This window comes from Oncorhynchus clarkii, chromosome 26 (assembly GCF_045791955.1).
Source record: "Oncorhynchus clarkii lewisi isolate Uvic-CL-2024 chromosome 26, UVic_Ocla_1.0, whole genome shotgun sequence".
Lineage (NCBI taxonomy): Eukaryota > Metazoa > Chordata > Actinopteri > Salmoniformes > Salmonidae > Oncorhynchus > Oncorhynchus clarkii.
Window position 1 is genome coordinate 16,932,230 of NC_092172.1, and position 23,892 is coordinate 16,956,121.

A 23,892-nucleotide genomic window follows, 5' to 3' on the forward strand; every position below is an offset into this window, starting at 1 on the left:
CACTGATTTATAATTTTAATATCTCTAATTTCCACAGCAGCGGCCGCTTTCCAAATATCATTTTCCAATTTATGTCAAACCGTGTGACAATTTTTCTTAATACGGCTTATGACAAGCCTGGTCGCCAGGCAGATATGCAATTCAGATTGAGTGTTTTACAGGCGCGGGAGCCATCAGGCTGGGGTGTTTGTGTGTTTATCTTTATCAGTGCCCGTTCAATATTTTTGAGGGGGGAGACCGAGAGCGCCATACACAAGGGAAAATGTGGTTTTACGGGGATGGCTGCAGGGAACAAAATAATAATTCTGTCATAAATCGAATAATTACAGTTACGATAATGAGAATTATGATGGTGGTAATGATAATGTATTAAAATATGTATTAACACTAAGAGCCTGAAATGGAACGTGGGATGGCTTCCCGGTCATTATATGAATATTTATGCTAATTAAAACAGGGCCTCCCCTTTTATGTACCACTATATCTCAGTGCTAATCGTCTGAGTGAAACACAATGGGGATCGTTGCGGAGGGGCAGGATGCAGTTTGGGGCTCACCCTGAGGATGGCGGTGTGGAGCTCCTCTCTGGCATGGCCCAGCTGGCCCTGCAGGGCAGATGTCTCTCTCTCCCACTCCATCTCTCGTCCATGTAGCTCAGCCAATGACCTCTGAAGCCTCTGCACCTCAGCACTCCTGTCCTGCAGCTAGAGGGCATAGAAAGGAGAATAATGTCAATCACACACACACACACACACACACACACACACACACAGACACAGACACACACACACACACACACACACACACACACACACACACACACACACACACACACACACACACACCTTTTGCTCAAGAGAGGTAAGGTATGGTCACACATCCTGGTCGAAACCACAACCAACAGCATCCTGCTAAACTAAAGGCTTGACAACAAGCAGCTCATCAGACTAGAGAACATCATCAGACTAGAGGACATCATCAGACTAGAGAACATCATCAGACTAGAGAACATCATCAGACTAGAGAACATCATCAGACTAGAGGACATCATCAGACTAGAGAACATCATCAGACTAGAGGACATCATCAGACTACAGGACATCATCAGACTAGAGAACATCATCAGACTAGAGAACATCATCAGACTAGAGAACATCATCAGACTAGAGAACATCATCAGACTAGAGAACATCATCAGACTAGAGGACATCATCAGACTAGAGGACATCATCAGACTAGAGGACATCATCAGACTAGAGGACATCATCAGACTAGAGAACATCATCAGACTAGAGAACATCATCAGACTAGAGAACATCATCAGACTAGAGGACATCATCAGACTAGAGAACATCATCAGACTAGAGAACATCATCAGACTAGAGAACATCATCAGACTAGAGAACATCATCAGACTAGAGAACATCATCAGACTAGAGGACATCATCAGACTAGAGGACATCATCAGACTAGAGGACATCATCAGACTAGAGGACATCATCAGACTAGAGAACATCATCAGACTAGAGAACATCATCAGACTAGAGGACATCATCAGACTAGAGAACATCATCAGACTAGAGAACATCATCAGACTAGAGAACATCATCAGACTAGAGAACATCATCAGACTAGAGGACATCATCAGACTAGAGAACATCATCAGACTAGAGAACATCATCAGACTAGAGGACATGTTGGGTAGTTCCTCACAAGACTCTTCATTTGGCTATAAAACTCCATACGATCCATATGTTTGAGAGGTCTGGATGTTGGCACTGAGTTCCAGCTCTCTCTATGGGTGTTGGCTGGCTCTGTGATGTAGCTGTGACTCTCCATTCAACTGGCTGCTGACAGGGCTGAGAGACCTGAGAGCAGGGCAGGCTGGCCTACGGCAGGCCCTAATAGCCCATAATGATCACTGGGAACTTATTCAATGAGGAATTCATTCCTGGCTGGGGCCCGTGTGTGTGGCTGGCCTGTCCATGGCTGTACACTACGGTGCGGTCTGGTATGACATAGAGAGTCTCGCCCCACTGCTCCTCCCTCCGCCAACCGCCTATTGACTCGCCAGCGCATGTTCCCCACCCTCAAAAAATGGGTAGAAATAACAGGAACAAGTTGTCGGAAATTAAATTTCAATTCATCCAGTCCCTTTATACACTGGTGCGGGTAGCCTGCCGTCGAGAGGGAGGGATCAATAGTGTTTAGACAGCAGAGCAGATTTTCTAAGCGCTGGATCAATAGGAAAGCGAGAGGGGAAAATACCCGGCTTTTCTTTGGGTGTTGTAGTAAATACGAACAAATCAGTGGCCTTAGGCTAAATGGATTGACCAGCTGTTTCCAACTTCTGTGCTGTAAATAAAGATCTATTCTGGAGTCTCTGACGGAGGCCCAAAGCCACCAACAGCACTAGGCTGCCTCAGACACACACCTGCCAGGACAAGGGGAGCAGGGGACATAGGGACATGGGGGTAGTGGGGGATCTATAGAGAGGATTCAAGGCCAGGGGGCCTGGAGCAACTAGGACTAATAAAATGCTACTAGAAGAGCTACTCCATACGATCCATATGTTTGAGAGGTCAGTGAAACAGGTGAAACAAAAGGGTTCCCAGAGCTAATCAGACGGGCCAGTGAAATCATGGAGGGCGATATACACTCCTCAAAAAAATAAAGGGAACACTAAAATAACACATCTTAGATCTGAATGAATGAAATATTCTTATTAAATACTTTTTTCTTTACATAGTTGCATGTGCTGACAACAAAATCACACAAAAATGATCAATGGAAATCAAATTTATCAACCCATGGAGGTCTGGATTTGGAGTTACACTCAAAATTAAAGTGGAAAACCACACTACAGGCTGATCCAACTTTGATGTAATGTCATTAAAACAAGTCAAAATGAGGCTCAGTAGTGTGTGTGGCCTCCACGTGCCTGTATGACCTCCCTACAACACCTGGGCATGATCCTGATTAGGTGGCAGATGGTCTCCTGAGGGATGCCCTCCCAGACCTGGACTAAAGCATCCGCCAACTCCTGGATAGTCTGTGGTGCAACGTGGCGTTGGTGGATGGAGCGAGACATGATGTCCCAGATGTGCTCAATTGGATTCAGGTCTGGGGAACGGGCGGGCCAGTCCATAGCATCAATGCCTTCCTCTTGCAGGAACTGCTGACACACTCCAGCCACATGAGATCTAGCATTGTCTTGCATTAGGAGGAACCCAGGGCCAACCACACCAGCATATGGTCTCACAAGGGGTCTGAGGATCTCATCTCGGTACCTAATGGCAGTCAGGCTACCTCTGGCGAGCACATGTGGAGGGCTGTGCGGCCCCCCCCAAAGAAATGCCACCCCACACCATGTCTGACCCACCGCCAAACCGGTCATGCTGGAGGATGTTGAAGGCAGCAGAACGTTCTCCACGGCGTCTCCAGACTCTGTCACATGTGCTCAGTGTGATCCTGCTTTCATCTGTGAAGAGCACAGGGCGCCAGTGGCGAATTTGCCAATCTTGGTGTTCTCTGGCAAATGCCAAACGTCCTGCACGATGTTGGGCTGTAAGCACAACCCCCACCTGTGGACGTCGGGCCCTCATACCACCCTCATGGAGTCTGTTTCTGACCGTTTGAGCAGACACATGCACATTTGTGGCCTCCTGGAGGTCATTTTGCAGGGCTCTGGCAGTGCTCCTCCTGCTCCTCCTTGCACAAAGGCGGAGGTAGCGGTCCTGCTGCTGGGTTGTTGCCTTCCTACGTCCTCCTCCACGTCTCCTGATGTACTGGCTTGTCTCCTGGTAGCGCCTCCATGCTCTGGACACTACGCTGACAGACACAGCAAACCTTCTTGCCACAACTCGCATTGATGTGCCATCCTGGATGAGCTGCACTACCTGAGCCACTTGTGTGGGTTGTAGACTCCATCTCATGCTACCACTAGAGTGAAAGCACCGCAAGTATTCAAAAGTGACCAAAACATCAGCCAGGAAGCATAGGAACTGAGAAGTGGTCTGTGGTCCCCACCTGCAGAACCACTCCTTTATTGGGGGTGTCTTGCTAATTGGCTATAATTTCCACCTGTTGTCTATTCCATTTGCACAACAGCATGTGCAATTTATTGTCAATCAGTGTTGCTTCCTAAGTGGACAGTTTGATTTCACAGAAGTGTGATTGACTTGGAGTTACATTGTGTTGTTTAAGTGTTCCCTTTATTTTTTTGAGTAGTGTATTTTGATGATGTGTATTTTAGTATGTCTGTGACCTTATCTACTGAAAACTCTGAAAATGCCACAACAAAGAAATTGATGTTTTTCAGCTTTTCGTAAGAGAAGAATCCGATAAATAAACTTGATTCACGATAGGTCACAAAAGATGACTTTTTGGCTAACTTAAAAATAGTAATTAGGTGAACAGTCGTTTGACATCGTGGAGTGTGGCAGGTTAGATATGTCAGCCAGAGTACTGGGCTAATCAGAGTTGAGCATCCTGACAGGATGACTGATCACATGGTGTGTTCCCCTCACCTCTAGACTTATTAAAGAAAAACACCACCTGCCAAGCTCGCCTAGACCCACACCACTCATTGGTCAACCGCCCTGGAAAATGTTAAATTCATCACCAAGTCCTCAGCCCAAAAAAAACACACATTGGACGACCAAACAATAAAAGAACCCCTGGTCATTCCTGATTGCCTACAAACACAGTGAAACAACACATTCAAAGAGAATGAGCGTATTAAAGGATGGCTGTTGACTCTAGCTGCAGGACGGGGGGCGAAGGAGTGGGGGCTGAGGAATGATTGGCTTGGCTGTGCTTGGACACTAAGAAAGGGGTTGACTAAACCCCCCTCATGGTCTCCTCCCTGGAGGGGGTGCTGCTGATGGAAGAGGGTTAAAGCAACAGAGGCATACCGGTGCCTCTGTGCTGCTGGTCTGGTCCAGCGGTCCATCCGTTACTGGAACACACACTCACTAAGTGATTTATAATTGCTCTCATTCTGCCACTCTGTCAGGGAGAATGCCGGTGATATGAAAGGGCTCCGCTCTGCATATCAGCTGACAGACAACCTGGAGTTTGGTGACGCTGTGGAGGCTGCAACACTCCAGACTAACTGATCCCAGACAGACACAAACCTCCAATTACACACTCATATCCACACTGGACGGATCTTTATCTCCAAACAAATAGAACAGAGTCATCAGCCATGTTGTGTGATTGATTTAGAGGCCATTTAACACAATAATCTATATGTTAAATGTGTACATTATATTTGTTGTTCAATATGTCTGGTGGGCTGTGTGTGTGTTTGTGTGTGAGTTCCTAAGCTCTCTCCTCTCTCTGCGGTAAAGGTCACTGTAGATTGGGCATTTAAAGCTTCTGGTGGCTGAGCCGAGGAACCTGCCCACGTTAGATCTCAACTCATTGCCTTCCCAGGCACATTACCTTAACGATGCTATTCCTCACACCTCCATCTCGGCAGATGGGGAGATACAGAAATGAGAAAGGCAGTAAAGACATTCTAATGTCCTCCCCAGCCATTCAATTCCAGCTCTCTCTGCCTGCATGCACACAAAGGAGCAGTGAAGCAATACTCATTGTTTTTCCCTCAACAACCAACCAAGCTATATATGTAGATACAAAAGCTGTATGCAGAAACTGCCATTAAACATTTATATTGCAGGTTTCCCGAAATCCTTGCTCTATTTTTGTTCGGTAATAGGATTGTTTTTTAAAATATTAAAACTGTTGGTCTTGACAAATGGTAAAGCCTGCCTATTCTGCTCCTTCCTGGCGCCTGATCAAAACCCATTTACTCCACCGGGGGGATTGAACGAGACGTCTGATCGTTAACCCCGTCTCACCCTCTGCCGAGGCCTCACCCATGGGGGAGATGTTTACTGCCTGTTGTGTCAGCTGTTCACCCCCAAGATGTCAGCCCTGCATCTCAGTCTCAGCGGCCCTGGATGGGTGCACCCTGTACACTGCACAGTCCCAGCTCCTTCTCACACGCCCTGCTGTTCAGTCTATGCTGTCTTTGATGCCACATGTCAAAAAGCGCACCCCATCTTCTTCTCCCTCCGCCCCTCACCCATCCTCTCAGCGATTAAGCGTTTATTATTTTCATTAGTGCTTTCATTTTACACTAGATGAAGCTAATTAAGTAGTGTATTTGTTAGCAGAAATGCTGCAGTCACTGTTCTAAGATGTACTGGGTGTTTGTCTGCTGGGACAGGCTACATAAGTAAGAAGGGGTTACTGTGCTATGCTAGGCAGGTAAAAGTCACAATGCTTTAAATAGGACTGAATATCTCCTCATTCTCTAGAGAAAAGATCTTGAATGCTTTTTAAATATGTAATGGCAATTTAATTGCTGATGAAATCTAGGCATTTTCTCCATATTGTCTATAAAAGCTCACCTCAGGATTGAGCTGAGGAGGTTCTCAGAGAGTGGTCATTAACGTGGTCAAGTCCCTAAAGACCATCTGATCCACACTGTGGCCTGTCTGTGTAAGCCGTTTCCCCTCCCTGTCTTTGAGGTATTTGGGGTATCCGGGGCGGAGGGGGAGACAGGGGCTGTTGAGAGTGTTTATGTTGCGGATCTGGACACAGGCTTCTAATGTGTAACACAGGACACTCCAGTATGCAGATGCCCCGGGCTATTCTCTAAGTGGTCTTTACTTTGAAAACACAGGTACCCTCCAGGGGGATGGGGTGGAGCTGTTGATGCAGGATGGGGGGCAAGAGCCCTGCTCAGAGCCCCATGCAACGCTCTGAATAATATATCCATACATCATCAGTCCGTGTCAGACTTTGATTCACGGCAGAGGACTTGCCGAAACCACTGTGGTATTAGCTTTAATAATGCAAGCTGGGGTTAGGCGCTTACTCTTTTCTGACAAATATGGGCAAATCAATTAATTCCACTGACACTTTCCCAAAGCACATATATGAATCCAACATGGACGCTTGCTTTTGTGTTTATGTTTTATCAAGCAAAGCAAGCAAGAATAACTTCACGTTTTTATGTCCTAATTCTAAAATAACCCGAGAGGATAAGGCATTTGTTATCGTTATAAACACATTTTTAAAGTAGATATTGACTTTAAAAATCTCAAATGAGGTCTGGAACACTTTGATGAGAAAATATGTTTTATATGCTAGTGCATTATGAGAATCATTCAAAGCAGCAGGACGTGATAATATGACACATATTGACCAAGTCCAGAATGCACTCAATGCACCTAACATAACAAGCACACTAATATCCCCACCTAGAAAACCTCCTACACACAACACTTTAATTATGTACATAGAACATATCCAACATATCCATCTTGTCAATAGCCTCATATCAGAAAAAAATGCTACCACAGCAAATTTTAAAAATGCATTGTTCTTATTCACATTTGTAGCTGGCTTTCACAGCTTGCTGTCAATTTCAAGCTATACAGTGGGAACGAGACTGTTTTTTTTGTGTATGGAGTTTTGTCATGAAAACTTTTACATGTTTCCAATCTGAGGAGAAGACTATCGACTTCAGGTGCTTAACATGATAGTGGTGACCTTGGTAAAGAGCACCAGCGGGCCCCTCTCTCTCTCTCTCTCTCTCTGTCTTTGTCTCTATCGGTCTCTCTCTCTATCGGTCTCTCTCTCTGTCTTTGTCTCTGTCTCTATTGGTCTCTCTCTCTGTCTTTGTCTCTATCGGTCTCTCTCTATCGGTCTCTCTGTCTTTGTCTGTCTCTCTCTGTCTTTGTCTCTGTCTCTATTGGTCTCTCTCTCTCTCTCTCTCTCTCTTTGTCTCTGTCTCTCTCGGTCTTTCTCTCTGTCTGTCTTTGTCTCTATCGGTCTCTCTCTCTCGGGCCAATAATGAACACAGCGCCGTGACAAAGGCCATTACGTTTGCTGGTCTTATCAATACTTCTAAAAGCAGAACATCAATAGTTGTGAGGGGCACAGGATGTTTCGGCTAGTGAGACACAGTCTTGTAGAACTGATTAAGCTGAGCGATGCTCACCAGAGAGGTGACATGGAGGAGAGGGTGACCCAATTAAAACAATGGAAATTCAGACTCCACTGCCAGTCACACAGGCAATGAGCTAAATCCCGTGAGACAAAAGGGAACAAGCTTTATCAGTCCCAAAAAAGCCCTGTCCCCACATTAATATTCTATCCTAATGAAACCTTTCTACATTTCTTCATCGCTCTACACTTGTCTGTCAGTCGTTTGGCTCATAAATATTGTCTTATTATTATCATCATCGTAATTTCTTCCCTGATACACTGGAAAATTCTGTGGCAATTATCGAAGTGACAGGTGAAACAGGAACGAGCTGAAAAATAAATGAAGGGTTGCCATGACGACGCGACCGGCGAGAGGGAATCAGATGTGCGTATGTGTGGGCGTGCGTGCTGGTCACGTGACCCAGCCAGCCTCGGCTGCACAGCGCTACATTGAAGCCCCGCAGACCAAAGGACACTTAACCTCAATAGCTGGCAGCAATCGGAGGCCCATTTATTAGCTATTTCTGTCTAAAGGTCAGGGTGGCTATATGTCTGGGGCTGGGGCTCCAAGCAGGCAGGATGCTCTGCTCTTCTCTCCCCAAAGACAAGCTCTGTGGGCTGGGCTAGAGTCAGGCACCGGGGCAGGCCACTGTGCTGTGGCGTATTTACAGCCTGCATTTAAAGCATATGACAGTGTTATACCATAGCTGGGCTACAGCTGAGCATATGGTCAGGTGGAATATATACGCTCATGAACAGACAAACACACACATCTGCGGTACAGGACAGCCTGCTACAGTGATATGCAGTGAGACAACAGGGTTGAAGAGGGTGAGATGTTGAACATGACAGAGACAGATTGAAGTGGCTTGTGAAAGAGCAATGATGAGAGCCAGCTGCCTAAGGGTGCTGTTAGGAGTTGAATTATGGATCATTGTCATCCATATAATGAATGTATATGTTCATTAACATGACAAACCCATGGCTGTCTGTGTGAACGGTCTCCGTCCATCTGTGATCCCCCCCCCTTATTATGAAAACAATACCAGATGCACAGACCGGGGTTAATATTTGAGCAGGTGTAAAATGGAATTGGAAACTAAATGACTTGGTTCAGATGTTAATTATGAAACACCTTGCACAAATATATCTAGATTGCGCCAAATATATCTAGATTGCGTGTTTTCCTGGAAAGAGGTGGCTGGTTGATTCAAATTGGTTCAAACACATTGTAACTGGGTGACCCATAAAGCAGCTAAATGTCCGTTTACAGTATGATCAGATGAAATAGAGGTGTTTTAGTGGGACGCTCCAAGGATAGAATCTACCTTTAGGATCTAAAACCATATTCTACAGATCTGAACACAGTACACAAAATATACACCAATACATAGTGAATACAGTGAAAGGTCACATAAACAAACTTCCATATAGACAAAGACTTTGTGGAGGAGTATTTTTCTTCCAACCACAATTACCACTGATTAGCATTGACTTAAAAACGCAAAACAACAACATACCAAAACAATTCTGTCGATTCGGACGCCGGAGCGAATGGAGAAGCTTAAAATATATATATATAATGTATATATATAAAAAAACAATTCAAACGAGCGGGAGAAATGCTTTCATCCCACTGCAGCAATTATGGATCTAATCAGAGCTTTCTGCATGAAGGTACCGCTCTCCTATCTCGCTCCCATTTGCATCATAACACAGCGTGCAATATTAATTTCCGAGTTTACTGCTTATTGGAAGAGCAAAGTATGAAAAGCCATTAAGGGCTGCAAATGGGAAAGCTATTTGCTGTCACACGGATTCGGCTCTATTAAAAATAAAAATCTTGTTAACTATTTGGAATTAGAGTCATTTGGCAAAAGGCATTCTGCCGCACTCCACTAAAATACGTAATTATGCTTCTCTTCTTTCTCCCCCCTATTTCTCTTTCATTTGCACAAGCGTTGGAGGCAAGAAGGGTGGATGGGGTTTGAGGACATCAGGGGTGAGTAAGTGGAAGCAAAGGTAATTAAAGTTGGTGGCTATCTGTTTGGTTAATGCATGGAGCAGGACAACAGGAACAGAGCCACTCACACACACACACACACACACACACACACACACACACACACACACAGCCTGGGGGGTTGAAGGAGGGAGATGAGGAGAATCAGCCTTCTGTCTCTCTCAGTCTCTGGCAGGTCCCCAGGCTCTCATCTGGAACACATTTGACCCAATTCAGCCCTCCTGTAGCCCAGCATACTAGCCCACTCCAGCCATTATGTAGCCCAGCATACTAGCACAGTCCAGCCCTGCTGTAGCCCAGTATACCAGAACCATACAGCCCTCCTGTAGCACAGAATACTAGCACCATCCAGCCCTCCTGTAGCCCAGAATACTAGAACAATCCAGCCCTGCTGTAGTCCAGTATACTAGCGCCATCCAGCCCCGCTGTAGTCCAGAACACTAGCACAATCCAGCCCTGCAATAGTCCAGCATACTAGCACCATCCAGCCCTCCTGTAGCCCAGCATACTAGCACAATCCAGCCCTCCTGTAGTCCAGCATACCAGCACAATCCAACCCTCCTGTAGCCCAGCATAATAGCACAATCCAGCCCTGCGGTAGTCCAGTATACTAGCACAATCCAGCCCTGCTGTAGTCCAGCATACTAGCACAATCCAGCCCTGCGGTAGTCCAGTATACCAGCACAATCCAGCCCTGCTGTAGTCCAGCATACTAGCACAATCCAGCCCTGCTGTAGTCCAGTATATTAGCAACATCCAGCACCCTCCTGTAGCACAGCATACTGGCAGAATCCAGACCTCCTGTAGCCCAGCATACTAGTACCATACAGCCCTCCTGTAGCCCAGGATACCAAAACAATCCAGACCTGCTGTAGCCCAGCATACTAGCACCATACAACGCTCCTGTAGCCCAGGATACCAAAACAATCCAGATCTCCTGTAGCCCATCTTACTAGCACCATCCACACCTCCTGTAGCCAGTATACTAGCACCATCCAGACCTCCTGTAGCCCAGCATACTAGCACCATCCAGACCTCCTGTAGCCCAGCATACTAGCACCATCCAGCCCTCCTGTAGCCCAGAAAACTAGCACAATCCAGACCTCCTGTAGCCCAGCATACTAGCACAATCCAGACCTACTGTAGTCCAGTATACCATCACAATCCAGCCTTGCTGTAGTCCAGTATACTAACACAATCCAGACCCGCTGTAGTCCAGTATAATAGCAACATCCAGCCCTGCTGTAGCCCAGCATACTAGCATAATCCAGACCTCCTGTAGCCCAGCATACTACCACCATACAGCCCTCCTGTAGCCCAGTATACTAGCACAATCCAGACCTCCTGTAGCCAGCATACTAGCACCATCCAGACCTCCTGTTGTCAGTATACTAGCACAATACAGACCTGCTATAACCCAGTTTACCATCACAGTCCAGCCCTCCTGTAGTCCAGGATACTAGCACAATCCAGCCCTCATGTAGCCCAGCATACTAGCACCATCCAGACCTCCTGTTGCCAGTATACTAGCACAATCCAGCCCTGCTGTAGTCCAGCATACTAGCACAATCTAGACGTACTGTAGTCCAGTATACCAGCATAATCCAGCCCTGCTGTAGTCCAGTATACTAAAACAATCCAGACCTGCTGTAGTCCAGTATACTAGCAACATCCAGCCCTGCTGTAGCCCAGCACACTAGCACAATCCAAACCTCCTGTAGCCAGTACAGTAGCACAATCCAGTCCTCCTGTAGCCCAGCATACTAGCACAATCCAGCACTTCTGTAGCCCAGCATACTAGCTCAATCCAGCCCTGATGCATCCCAGTATACTAGCAACATCCAGCCCTGCTGTAGCCCAGCATACTAGCACAATCCAGACCTACTGTAGCCCAGTATACCAGCACAATCCAGCCTTGCTGTAGTCCAGTATACTAACACAATCCAGACCCGCTGTAGTCCAGTATACTAGCAACATCCAGCCCTGCTGTAGCCCAGCATACTAGCATAATCCAGACCTCCTGTAGCCCAGCATACTACCACCATACAGCCCTCCTGTAGCTCAGTATACTAGCACAATCCAGACCTCCTGTAGCCAGCATACTAGCACCATCCAGACCTCCTGATGTCAGTATACTAGCACAATACAGACCTGCTATAACCCAGTTTACCATCACAATCCAGCCCTCCTGTAGTCCAGGATACTAGCACAATCCAGCCCTCATGTAGCCCAGCATACTAGCACCATCCAGACCTCCTGTTGCCAGTATACTAGCACAATCCAGCCCTGCTATAGCCCAGTATACAAGCACAATCCCGCCCTCCTGTAGTCCAGTATACTAGCACAATCCAGACCTTATATAGCCCAGCATTCTAGCACCATACAGACCTCCTGTAGCCCAGCATACTAGCACAACCCAGCCCTCCTGTAGCCCCAGTACACTAGAACCATCCAGCCCTGCTGTATCCCAGCATACTAGCACCATCCAGCCCTCCTGTAGTCAAGCATACTAGAAAAAACCCAGCCCTCTTGAAGCACAGCATACTAGCACAATCCAGCCCTCATGCATCCCAGCATACTAGCACAATCCAGCCCTTCTATAGCCCAGCATACTAGCACAATCCTGCACTCCTGTAGCCCAGCATACTAGCACCATCAAGCCCTGCTGTAGTCCAGCATACTAGCACAATCTAGACGTACTGTAGTCCAGTATACCAGCACAATCCAGCCCTGCTGTAGTCCAGTATACTAAAACAATCCAGACCTGCTGTAGTCCAGTATACTAGCACAATCCAGACCTCCTGTAGCCCAGCATACTAGCACAATCCAGCCCTCATGTTGCCCAGCACACTAGCACCATCCAGACCTCCTGTTGCCAGTATACTAGCACAATCCAACCCTGCTATGGTCCAGTATACAAGCACAATCCCGCCCTCCTGTAGTCCAGTATACTAGCACAATCCAGACCTGATAAAGCCCAGCATACTAGCACAATCCAGACCTCCTGTAGCTCAGAATACTAAACACAAGCCAGCCCTGCTGTAGTCCAGTATACTAGCACAATCCAGCCCTGATGAAGTCCAGTATACCAGCACAATCCAGCCCTGCTGTAGTCCAGCATACTAGCAACATCCAGCCCTGCTGTAGCCCAGCATACTAGCACAATCCAGCCCTGCTGAAGTCCAGTATACGAGCACAATCCAGCCCTGTTGTAGTCCAGTATACTAGCAACATCTAGCCCTGCTGTAGCCCAGCATACTAGCACCATACAGCCCTCCTGTAGCCCAGTACACTAGCACAATCCAGACCTCCTGTAGCCCAGCATACTAGCACAATCCAGCCCTCCTGTAGTCCAGTATACTAGCAACATCCAGCCATGCTGTAGCCCAGCATACTAGCACAATCCAGACCTCTTGTAGCCCAGTACACTAGCACAATCCAGACCTCCTTTAGCCCAGAATACTAACACAATCCAGCCCTGCTGAAGTCCAGTATACCAGCACAATCCAGCCCTGCTGTAGTCCAGTATACTAGCAACATCCAGCCCTGCTGTAGCCCAGCATACTAGCACCATACAGCCCTCAAGTATCCCAGCATACTAGCACAATCCAGCCCTCCTGTAGCCCAGTACACTCGCACAATCAGGACCTCTTGTAGTCCAGCATACTAGCACAATCCAGCCCTGCTGAAGTCCAGTATACCAGCACAATCCAGCCCTGCTGTAGTCCAGTATACTGGCAACATCCAGCCCTCCTGTAGCCCAGTATACTAGCACAATCCAGACCTCCTACAGCCAGCATAATAGCACCATCCAGACCTCCTGTTGCCAGTATACTAGCACAATCCAGACCTGCTGTAGCCCAGCATACTAGCACAATCCAGCCCTCCTGTAGTCCAGCATACTAGCACAATCCAGTACCTCCTGTAGCCCAGTATACTAGCACAATCCAGACCTCCTGTAGTCCAGCATACTAGCACAATCCAGCCCTCCTGTAGCCCAGTATACTAGCACAATCCAGCACTGCTGTAGCCAAGCATACTAGCATCATACATCCCTCCTGTAGCCCAGCATACTAGCACAATCCAGCCCTCCTGTAGCCCAGTACACTAGCACAATCCAGACCTCCTGTAGCCCAGCATACTAGCACCATACAGCCCTCCTGTAGCCCAGTATACTAGCACAATCCAGACCTCCTACAGCCAGCATAATAGCACCATCCAGACCTCCTGTTGCCAGTATACTAGCACAATCCAGACCTGCTGTAGCCCAGCATACTAGCACAATCCAGCCCTCCTGTAGTCCAGCATACCAGCACAATCCACTCCTCATGTTGCCCAGCATACTAGCACCATACAGCCCTGCTATAGCCCAGTATACAAACACAATCCCGCCCTCCTGTAGTCCAGTATACTAGCAAAATCCAGACCTGATATATCCCAGCATACGAGCACAATTCAGACCTCCTGTAGCCCAGAATACTAACACAATCCAGCCCTGCTGTAGTCCAGTATACTAGCACAATCCAGCCCTGCTGAAGTCCAATATACCAGCACAATCCCGCCCTGCTGTAGCCCAGAATACTAACACAATCCAGCCATGCTGTAGTCCAGTATACTAGCACAATCCAGCCCTGCTGTATCCCAGCATACTAGCACCGTCCAGCCCTCCTGTAGCCCAGAATACTAGCACAATCCAGCCCTGCTGTAGTCCAGTATACTAGCACAATCCAGCCCTCATGTAGCCCAGCATACTAGCACCATCCAGACCTCCTGTTGCCAGTATACTAGCACAATCCAGCCCTGCTATAGCCCAGTATACAAGCACAATCCCGCCCTCCTGTAGTCCAGTATACTAGCACAATCCAGACCTTATATAGCCCAGCATACTAGCACCATACAGACCTCCTGTAGCCCAGCATACTAGCACAACCCAGCCCTCCTGTAGCCCCAGTACACTAGAACCATCCAGCCCTGCTGTATCCCAGCATACTAGCACCATCCAGCCCTCCTGTAGTCAAGCATACTAGCAAAACCCAGCCCTCTTGAAGCACAGCATACTAGCACAATCCAGCCCTCATGCATCCCAGCATACTAGCACAATCCAGCCCTTCTATAGCCCATCATACTAGCACAATCCTGCACTCCTGTAGCCCAGCATACTAGCACCATCAAGCCCTGCTGTAGTCCAGCATACTAGCACAATCTAGACGTACTGTAGTCCAGTATACCAGCACAATCCAGCCCTGCTGTAGTCCAGTATACTAAAACAATCCAGACCTGCTGTAGTCCAGTATACTAGCACAATCCAGACCTCCTGTAGCCCAGCATACTAGCACAATCCAGCCCTCATGTTGCCCAGCACACTAGCACCATCCAGACCTCCTGTTGCCAGTATACTAGCACAATCCAACCCTGCTATGGTCCAGTATACAAGCACAATCCCGCCCTCCTGTAGTCCAGTATACTAGCACAATCCAGACCTGATAAAGCCCAGCATACTAGCACAATCCAGACCTCCTGTAGCTCAGAATACTAAACACAAGCCAGCCCTGCTGTAGTCCAGTATACTAGCACAATCCAGCCCTGATGAAGTCCAGTATACCAGCACAATCCAGCCCTGCTGTAGTCCAGCATACTAGCAACATCCAGCCCTGCTGTAGCCCAGCATACTAGCACAATCCAGCCCTGCTGAAGTCCAGTATACGAGCACAATCCAGCCCTGCTGTAGTCCAGTATACTAGCAACATCTAGCCCTGCTGTAGCCCAGCATACTAGCACCATACAGCCCTCCTGTAGCCCAGTACACTAGCACAATCCAGACCTCCTGTAGCCCAGCATACTAGCACAATCCAGCCCTCCTGTAGTCCAGTATACTAGCAACATCCAGCCATGCTGTAGCCCAGCATACTAGCACAATCCAGACCTCTTGTAGCCCAGTACACTAGCACAATCCAGACCTCCTTTAGCCCAGAATACTAACACAATCCAGCCCTGCTGAAGTCCAGTATACCAGCACAATCCAGCCCTGCTGTAGTCCAGTATACTAGCAACATCCAGCCCTGCTGTAGCCCAGCATACTAGCACCATACAGCCCTCAAGTAGCCCAGCATACTAGCACAATCCAGCCCTCCTGTAGCCCAGTACACTCGCACAATCAGGACCTCTTGTAGTCCAGCATACTAGCACAATCCAGCCCTGCTGAAGTCCAGTATACCAGCACAATCCAGCCCTGCTGTAGTCCAGTATACTGGCAACATCCAGCCCTCCTGTAGCCCAGTATACTAGCACAATCCAGACCTCCTACAGCCAGCATAATAGCACCATCCAGACCTCCTGTTGCCAGTATACTAGCACAATCCAGACCTGCTGTAGCCCAGCATACTAGCACAATCCAGCCCTCCTGTAGTCCAGCATACTAGCACAATCCAGTACCTCCTGTAGCCCAGTATACTAGCACAATCCAGACCTCCTGTAGTCCAGCATACTAGCACAATCCAACCCTCCTGTAGCCCAGTATACTAGCACAATCCAGCACTGCTGTAGCCAAGCATACTAGCACCATCCAGACCTCCTGTTGCCAGTATACTAGCACAATCCAGCCCTGCTATAGCCCAGTATACAAGCACAATCCCGCCCTCCTGTAGTCCAGTATACTAGCACAATCCAGACCTTATATAGCCCAGCATACTAGCACCATACAGACCTCCTGTAGCCCAGCATACTAGCACAACCCAGCCCTCCTGTAGCCCCAGTACACTAGAACCATCCAGCCCTGCTGTATCCCAGCATACTAGCACCATCCAGCCCTCCTGTAGTCAAGCATACTAGCAAAACCCAGCCCTCTTGAAGCACAGCATACTAGCACAATCCAGCCCTCATGCATCCCAGCATACTAGCACAATCCAGCCCTTCTATAGCCCATCATACTAGCACAATCCTGCACTCCTGTAGCCCAGCATACTAGCACCATCAAGCCCTGCTGTAGTCCAGCATACTAGCACAATCTAGACGTACTGTAGTCCAGTATACCAGCACAATCCAGCCCTGCTGTAGTCCAGTATACTAAAACAATCCAGACCTGCTGTAGTCCAGTATACTAGCACAATCCAGACCTCCTGTAGCCCAGCATACTAGCACAATCCAGCCCTCATGTTGCCCAGCACACTAGCACCATCCAGACCTCCTGTTGCCAGTATACTAGCACAATCCAACCCTGCTATGGTCCAGTATACAAGCACAATCCCGCCCTCCTGTAGTCCAGTATACTAGCACAATCCAGACCTGATAAAGCCCAGCATACTAGCACAATCCAGACCTCCTGTAGCTCAGAATACTAAACACAAGCCAGCCCTGCTGTAGTCCAGTATACTAGCACAATCCAGCCCTGATGAAGTCCAGTATACCAGCACAATCCAGCCCTGCTGTAGTCCAGCATACTAGCAACATCCAGCCCTGCTGTAGCCCAGCATACTAGCACAATCCAGCCCTGCTGAAGTCCAGTATACGAGCACAATCCAGCCCTGCTGTAGTCCAGTATACTAGCAACATCTAGCCCTGCTGTAGCCCAGCATACTTGCACCATACAGCCCTCCTGTAGCCCAGTACACTAGCACAATCCAGACCTCCTGTAGCCCAGCATACAAGCACAATCCAGCCCTCCTGTAGTCCAGTATACTAGCAACATCCAGCCATGCTGTAGCCCAGCATACTAGCACAATCCAGACCTCTTGTAGCCCAGTACACTAGCACAATCCAGACCTCCTTTAGCCCAGAATACTAACACAATCCAGCCCTGCTGAAGTCCAGTATACCAGCACAATCCAGCCCTGCTGTAGTCCAGTATACTAGCAACATCCAGCCCTGCTGTAGCCCAGCATACTAGCACCATACAGCCCTCAAGTAGCCCAGCATACTAGCACAATCCAGCCCTCCTGTAGCCCAGTACACTCGCACAATCAGGACCTCTTGTAGTCCAGCATACTAGCACAATCCAGCCCTGCTGAAGTCCAGTATACCAGCACAATCCAGCCCTGCTGTAGTCCAGTATACTGGCAACATCCAGCCCTCCTGTAGCCCAGTATACTAGCACAATCCAGACCTCCTACAGCCAGCATAATAGCACCATCCAGACCTCCTGTTGCCAGTATACTAGCACAATCCAGACCTGCTGTAGCCCAGCATACTAGCACAATCCAGCCCTCCTGTAGTCCAGCATACTAGCACAATCCAGTACCTCCTGTAGCCCAGTATACTAGCACAATCCAGACCTCCTGTAGTCCAGCATACTAGCACAATCCAACCCTCCTGTAGCCCAGTATACTAGCACAATCCAGCACTGCTGTAGCCAAGCATACTAGCATCATACATCCCTCCTGTAGCCCAGCATACTAGCACAATCCAGCCCTCCTGTAGCCCAGTACACTAGCACAATCCAGACCTCCTGTAGCCCAGCATACTAGCACCATACAGCCCTCCTGTAGCCCAGTATACTAGCACAATCCAGACCTCCTACAGCCAGCATAATAGCACCATCCAGACCTCCTGTTGCCAGTATACTAGCACAATCCAGACCTGCTGTAGCCCAGCATACTAGCACAATCCAGCCCTCCTGTAGTCCAGCATACTAGCACAATCCACTCCTCATGTTGCCCAGCATACTAGCACCATACAGCCCTGCTATAGCCCAGTATACAAACACAATCCCGCCCTCCTGTAGTCCAGTATACTAGCAAAATCCAGACCTGATATAGCCCAGCATACGAGCACAATTCAGACCTCCTGTAGCCCAGAATACTAACACAATCCAGCCCTGCTGTAGTCCAGAATACTAGCACAATCCAGCCCTGCTGAAGTCCAGTATACCAGCACAATCCCGCCCTGCTGTAGCCCAGAATACTAACACAATCCAGCCATGCTGTAGTCCAGTATACTAGCACAATCCAGCCCTGCTGTATCCCAGCATACTAGCACCGTCCAGCCCTCCTGTAGCCCAGAATACTAGCACAATCCAGCCCTCCTGTAGTCCAGAATACTAGCACAACCCAGCCCTCTTGAAGCACAGCATACTAGCACAATCCAGCCCTCATGTAGCCCAGCATACTAGCACAATCCAGACCTCCTGTAGCCCAGAATACTAACACAATCCAGCCCTGCTGTAGTCCAGTATACTAGCACAATCCAGCCCTGCTGAAGTCCAGTATACCAGCACAATCCCGCCCTGCTGTAGCCCAGAATACTAACACAATCCAGCCCTGCTGTAGTCCAGTATACTAGCACAATCCAGCCCTCATGTAGCCCAGCATACTAGCACCATCCAGACCTCCTGTTGCCAGTATACTAGCACAATCCAGCCCTGCTATAGCCCAGTATACAAGCACAATCCCGCCCTCCTGTAGTCCAGTATACTAGCACAATCCAGACCTTATATAGCCCAGCATACTAGCACCATACAGACCTCCTGTAGCCCAGCATACTAGCACAACCCAGCCCTCCTGTAGCCCCAGTACACTAGAACCATCCAGCCCTGCTGTATCCCAGCATACTAGCACCATCCAGCCCTCCTGTAGTCAAGCATACTAGCCAAACCCAGCCCTCTTGAAGCACAGCATACTAGCACAATCCAGCCCTCATGCATCCCAGCATACTAGCACAATCCAGCCCTTCTATAGCCCAGCATACTAGCACAATCCTGCACTCCTGTAGCCCAGCATACTAGCACCATCAAGCCCTGCTGTAGTCCAGCATACTAGCACAATCTAGACGTACTGTAGTCCAGTATACCAGCACAATCCAGCCCTGCTGTAGTCCAGTATACTAAAACAATCCAGACCTGCTGTAGTCCAGTATACTAGCACAATCCAGACCTCCTGTAGCCCAGCATACTAGCACAATCCAGCCCTCATGTTGCCCAGCACACTAGCACCATCCAGACCTCCTGTTGCCAGTATACTAGCACAATCCAACCCTGCTATGGTCCAGTATACAAGCACAATCCCGCCCTCCTGTAGTCCAGTATACTAGCACAATCCAGACCTGATAGAGCCCAGCATACTAGCACAATCCAGACCTCCTGTAGCTCAGAATACTAAACACAAGCCAGCCCTGCTGTAGTCCAGTATACTAGCACAATCCAGCCCTGATGAAGTCCAGTATACCAGCACAATCCAGCCCTGCTGTAGTCCAGCATACTAGCAACATCCAGCCCTGCTGTAGCCCAGCATACTAGCACAATCCAGCCCTGCTGAAGTCCAGTATACGAGCACAATCCAGCCCTGCTGTAGTCCAGTATACTAGCAACATCTAGCCCTGCTGTAGCCCAGCATACTAGCACCATACAGCCCTCCTGTAGCCCAGTACACTAGCACAATCCAGACCTCCTGTAGCCCAGCATACTAGCACAATCCAGCCCTCCTGTAGTCCAGTATACTAGCAACATCCAGCCATGCTGTAGCCCAGCATACTAGCACAATCCAGACCTCTTGTAGCCCAGTACACTAGCACAATCCAGACCTCCTTTAGCCCAGAATACTAACACAATCCAGCCCTGCTGTAGTCCAGTATACTAGCACAATCCAGCCCTGCTGAAGTCCAGTATACCAGCACAATCCCGCCCTGCTGTAGCCCAGAATACTAACACAATCCAGCCCTGCTGTAGTCCAGTATACTAGCACAATCCAGCCCTCATGTAGCCCAGCATACTAGCACCATCCAGACCTCCTGTTGCCAGTATACTAGCACAATCCAGCCCTGCTATAGCCCAGTATACAAGCACAATCCCGCCCTCCTGTAGTCCAGTATACTAGCACAATCCAGACCTTATATAGCCCAGCATACTAGCACCATACAGACCTCCTGTAGCCCAGCATACTAGCACAACCCAGCCCTCCTGTAGCCCCAGTACACTAGAACCATCCAGCCCTGCTGTATCCCAGCATACTAGCACCATCCAGCCCTCCTGTAGTCAAGCATACTAGCAAAACCCAGCCCTCTTGAAGCACAGCATACTAGCACAATCCAGCCCTCATGCATCCCAGCATACTAGCACAATCCAGCCCTTCTATAGCCCAGCATACTAGCACAATCCTGCACACCTGTAGCCCAGCATACTAGCACCATCAAGCCCTGCTGTAGTCCAGCATACTAGCACAATCTAGACGTACTGTAGTCCAGTATACCAGCACAATCCAGCCCTGCTGTAGTCCAGTATACTAAAACAATCCAGACCTGCTGTAGTCCAGTATACTAGCACAATCCAGACCTCCTGTAGCCCAGCATACTAGCACAATCCAGCCCTCATGTTGCCCAGCACACTAGCACCATCCAGACCTCCTGTTGCCAGTATACTAGCACAATCCAACCCTGCTATGGTCCAGTATACAAGCACAATCCCGCCCTCCTGTAGTCCAGTATACTAGCACAATCCAGACCTGATAAAGCCCAGCATACTAGCACAATCCAGACCTCCTGTAGCTCAGAATACTAAACACAAGCCAGCCCTGCTGTAGTCCAGTATACTAGCACAATCCAGCCCTGATGAAGTCCAGTATACCAGCACAATCCAGCCCTGCTGTAGTCCAGCATACTAGCAACATCCAGCCCTGCTGTAGCCCAGCATACTAGCACAATCCAGCCCTGCTGAAGTCCAGTATATGAGCACAATCCAGCCCTGCTGTAGTCCAGTATACTAGCAACATCTAGCCCTGCTGTAGCCCAGCATACTAGCACCATACAGCCCTCCTGTAGCCCAGTACACTAGCACAATCCAGACCTCCTGTAGCCCAGCATACTAGCACAATCCAGCCCTCCTGTAGTCCAGTATACTAGCAACATCCAGCCATGCTGTAGCCCAGCATACTAGCACAATCCAGACCTCTTGTAGCCCAGTACACTAGCACAATCCAGACCTCCTTTAGCCCAGAATACTAACACAATCCAGCCCTGCTGAAGTCCAGTATACCAGCACAATCCAGCACTGCTGTAGTCCAGTATACTAGCAACATCCAGCCCTGCTGTAGCCCAGCATACTAGCACCATACAGCCCTCAAGTAGCCCAGCATACTAGCACAATCCAGCCCTCCTGTAGCCCAGTACACTCGCACAATCAGGACCTCTTGTAGTCCAGCATACTAGCACAATCCAGCCCTGCTGAAGTCCAGTATACCAGCACAATCCAGCCCTGCTGTAGTCCAGTATACTGGCAACATCCAGCCCTCCTGTAGCCCAGTATACTAGCACAATCCAGACCTCCTACAGCCAGCATAATAGCACCATCCAGACCTCCTGTTGCCAGTATACTAGCACAATCCAGACCTGCTGTAGCCCAGCATACTAGCACAATCCAGCCCTCCTGTAGTCCAGCATACTAGCACAATCCAGTACCTCCTGTAGCCCAGTATACTAGCACAATCCAGACCTCCTGTAGTCCAGCAAACTAGCACAATCCAGCCCTCCTGTAGCCCAGTATACTAGCACAATCCAGCACTGCTGTAGCCAAGCATATTAGCATCATACATCCCTCCTGTAGCCCAGCATACTAGCACAATCCAGCCCTCCTGTAGCCCAGTACACTAGCACAATCCAGACCTCCTGTAGCCCAGCATACTAGCACCATACAGCACTCCTGTAGCCCAGTATACTAGCACAATCCAGACCTCCTACAGCCAGCATAATAGCACCATCCAGACCTCCTGTTGCCAGTATACTAGCACAATCCAGACCTGCTGTAGCCCAGCATACTAGCACAATCCAGCCCTCCTGTAGTCCAGCATACTAGCACAATCCACTCCTCATGTTGCCCAGCATACTAGCACCATACAGCCCTGCTATAGCCCAGTATACAAACACAATCCCGCCCTCCTGTAGTCCAGTATACTAGCAAAATCCAGACCTGATATAGCCCAGCATACGAGCACAATTCAGACCTCCTGTAGCCCAGAATACTAACACAATCCAGCCCTGCTGTAGTCCAGTATACTAGCACAATCCAGCCCTGTTGAAGTCCAGTATACCAGCACAATCCCGCCCTGCTGTAGCCCAGAATACTAACACAATCCAGCCATGCTGTAGTCCAGTATACTAGCACAATCCAGCCCTGCTGTATCCCAGCATACTAGCACCGTCCAGCCCTCCTGTAGCCCAGAATACTAGCACAATCCAGCCCTCCTGTAGTCCAGAATACTAGCACAACCCAGCCCTCTTGAAGCACAGCATACTAGCACAATCCAGCCCTCATGTAGCCCAGCATACTAGCACAATCCAGACCTCCTGTAGCCCAGAATACTAACACAATCCAGCCCTGCTGTAGTCCAGTATACTAGCACAATCCAGCCCTGCTGAAGTCCAGTATACCAGCACAATCCCGCCCTGCTGTAGCCCAGAATACTAACACAATCCAGCCCTGCTGTAGTCCAGTATACTAGCACAATCCAGCCCTGCTGAAGTCCAGTATACCAGCACAATCCCGCCCTGCTGTAGCCCAGAATACTAACACAATCCAGCCCTGCCGTAGTCCAGTATACTAGCACAATCCAGCCCTGCTGAAGTCCAGTATACCAGCACAATCCAGCCCTGCTGTAGTCCAGTATACTAGCAACATCCAGCCCTGCTGTAGCCCAGCATACTAGCACCATACACCCCTCCTGTAGCCCAGCATACTAGCACAATCCAGCCCTCCTGTAGCCCAGTACCCTAGCAACATCCAGCCCTGATGTAGTCCAGTATACTAGCACAATCCAGCCACGCTGTAGTCCAGCATACAAGCACAATCCAGACCTCCTGTAGCCCAGCACACTAGCACAATCCAGCCCTGCTGTAGGCCAGTATACTAGCACAATCCAGCCCTGCTGAAGTCCAGTATACCAGCAC

The 23,892-nt window shown here is 48.7% G+C and overlaps 1 protein-coding gene across 1 annotated transcript in view; it reads right to left on the reverse strand.

Annotated features, from left to right (window-relative positions):
- LOC139384557 (early endosome antigen 1-like) overlaps positions 1 to 23,892 on the reverse strand; it is a 246,497-nt gene that overhangs the window by 18,926 nt on the left and 203,679 nt on the right. Inside the window, exon 10 of the mRNA XM_071129395.1 lies at positions 557 to 703. Within this exon, the coding sequence (XP_070985496.1) occupies positions 557 to 703 (147 nt within the window). The remainder of the gene's footprint in view (positions 1 to 556; positions 704 to 23,892) is intronic.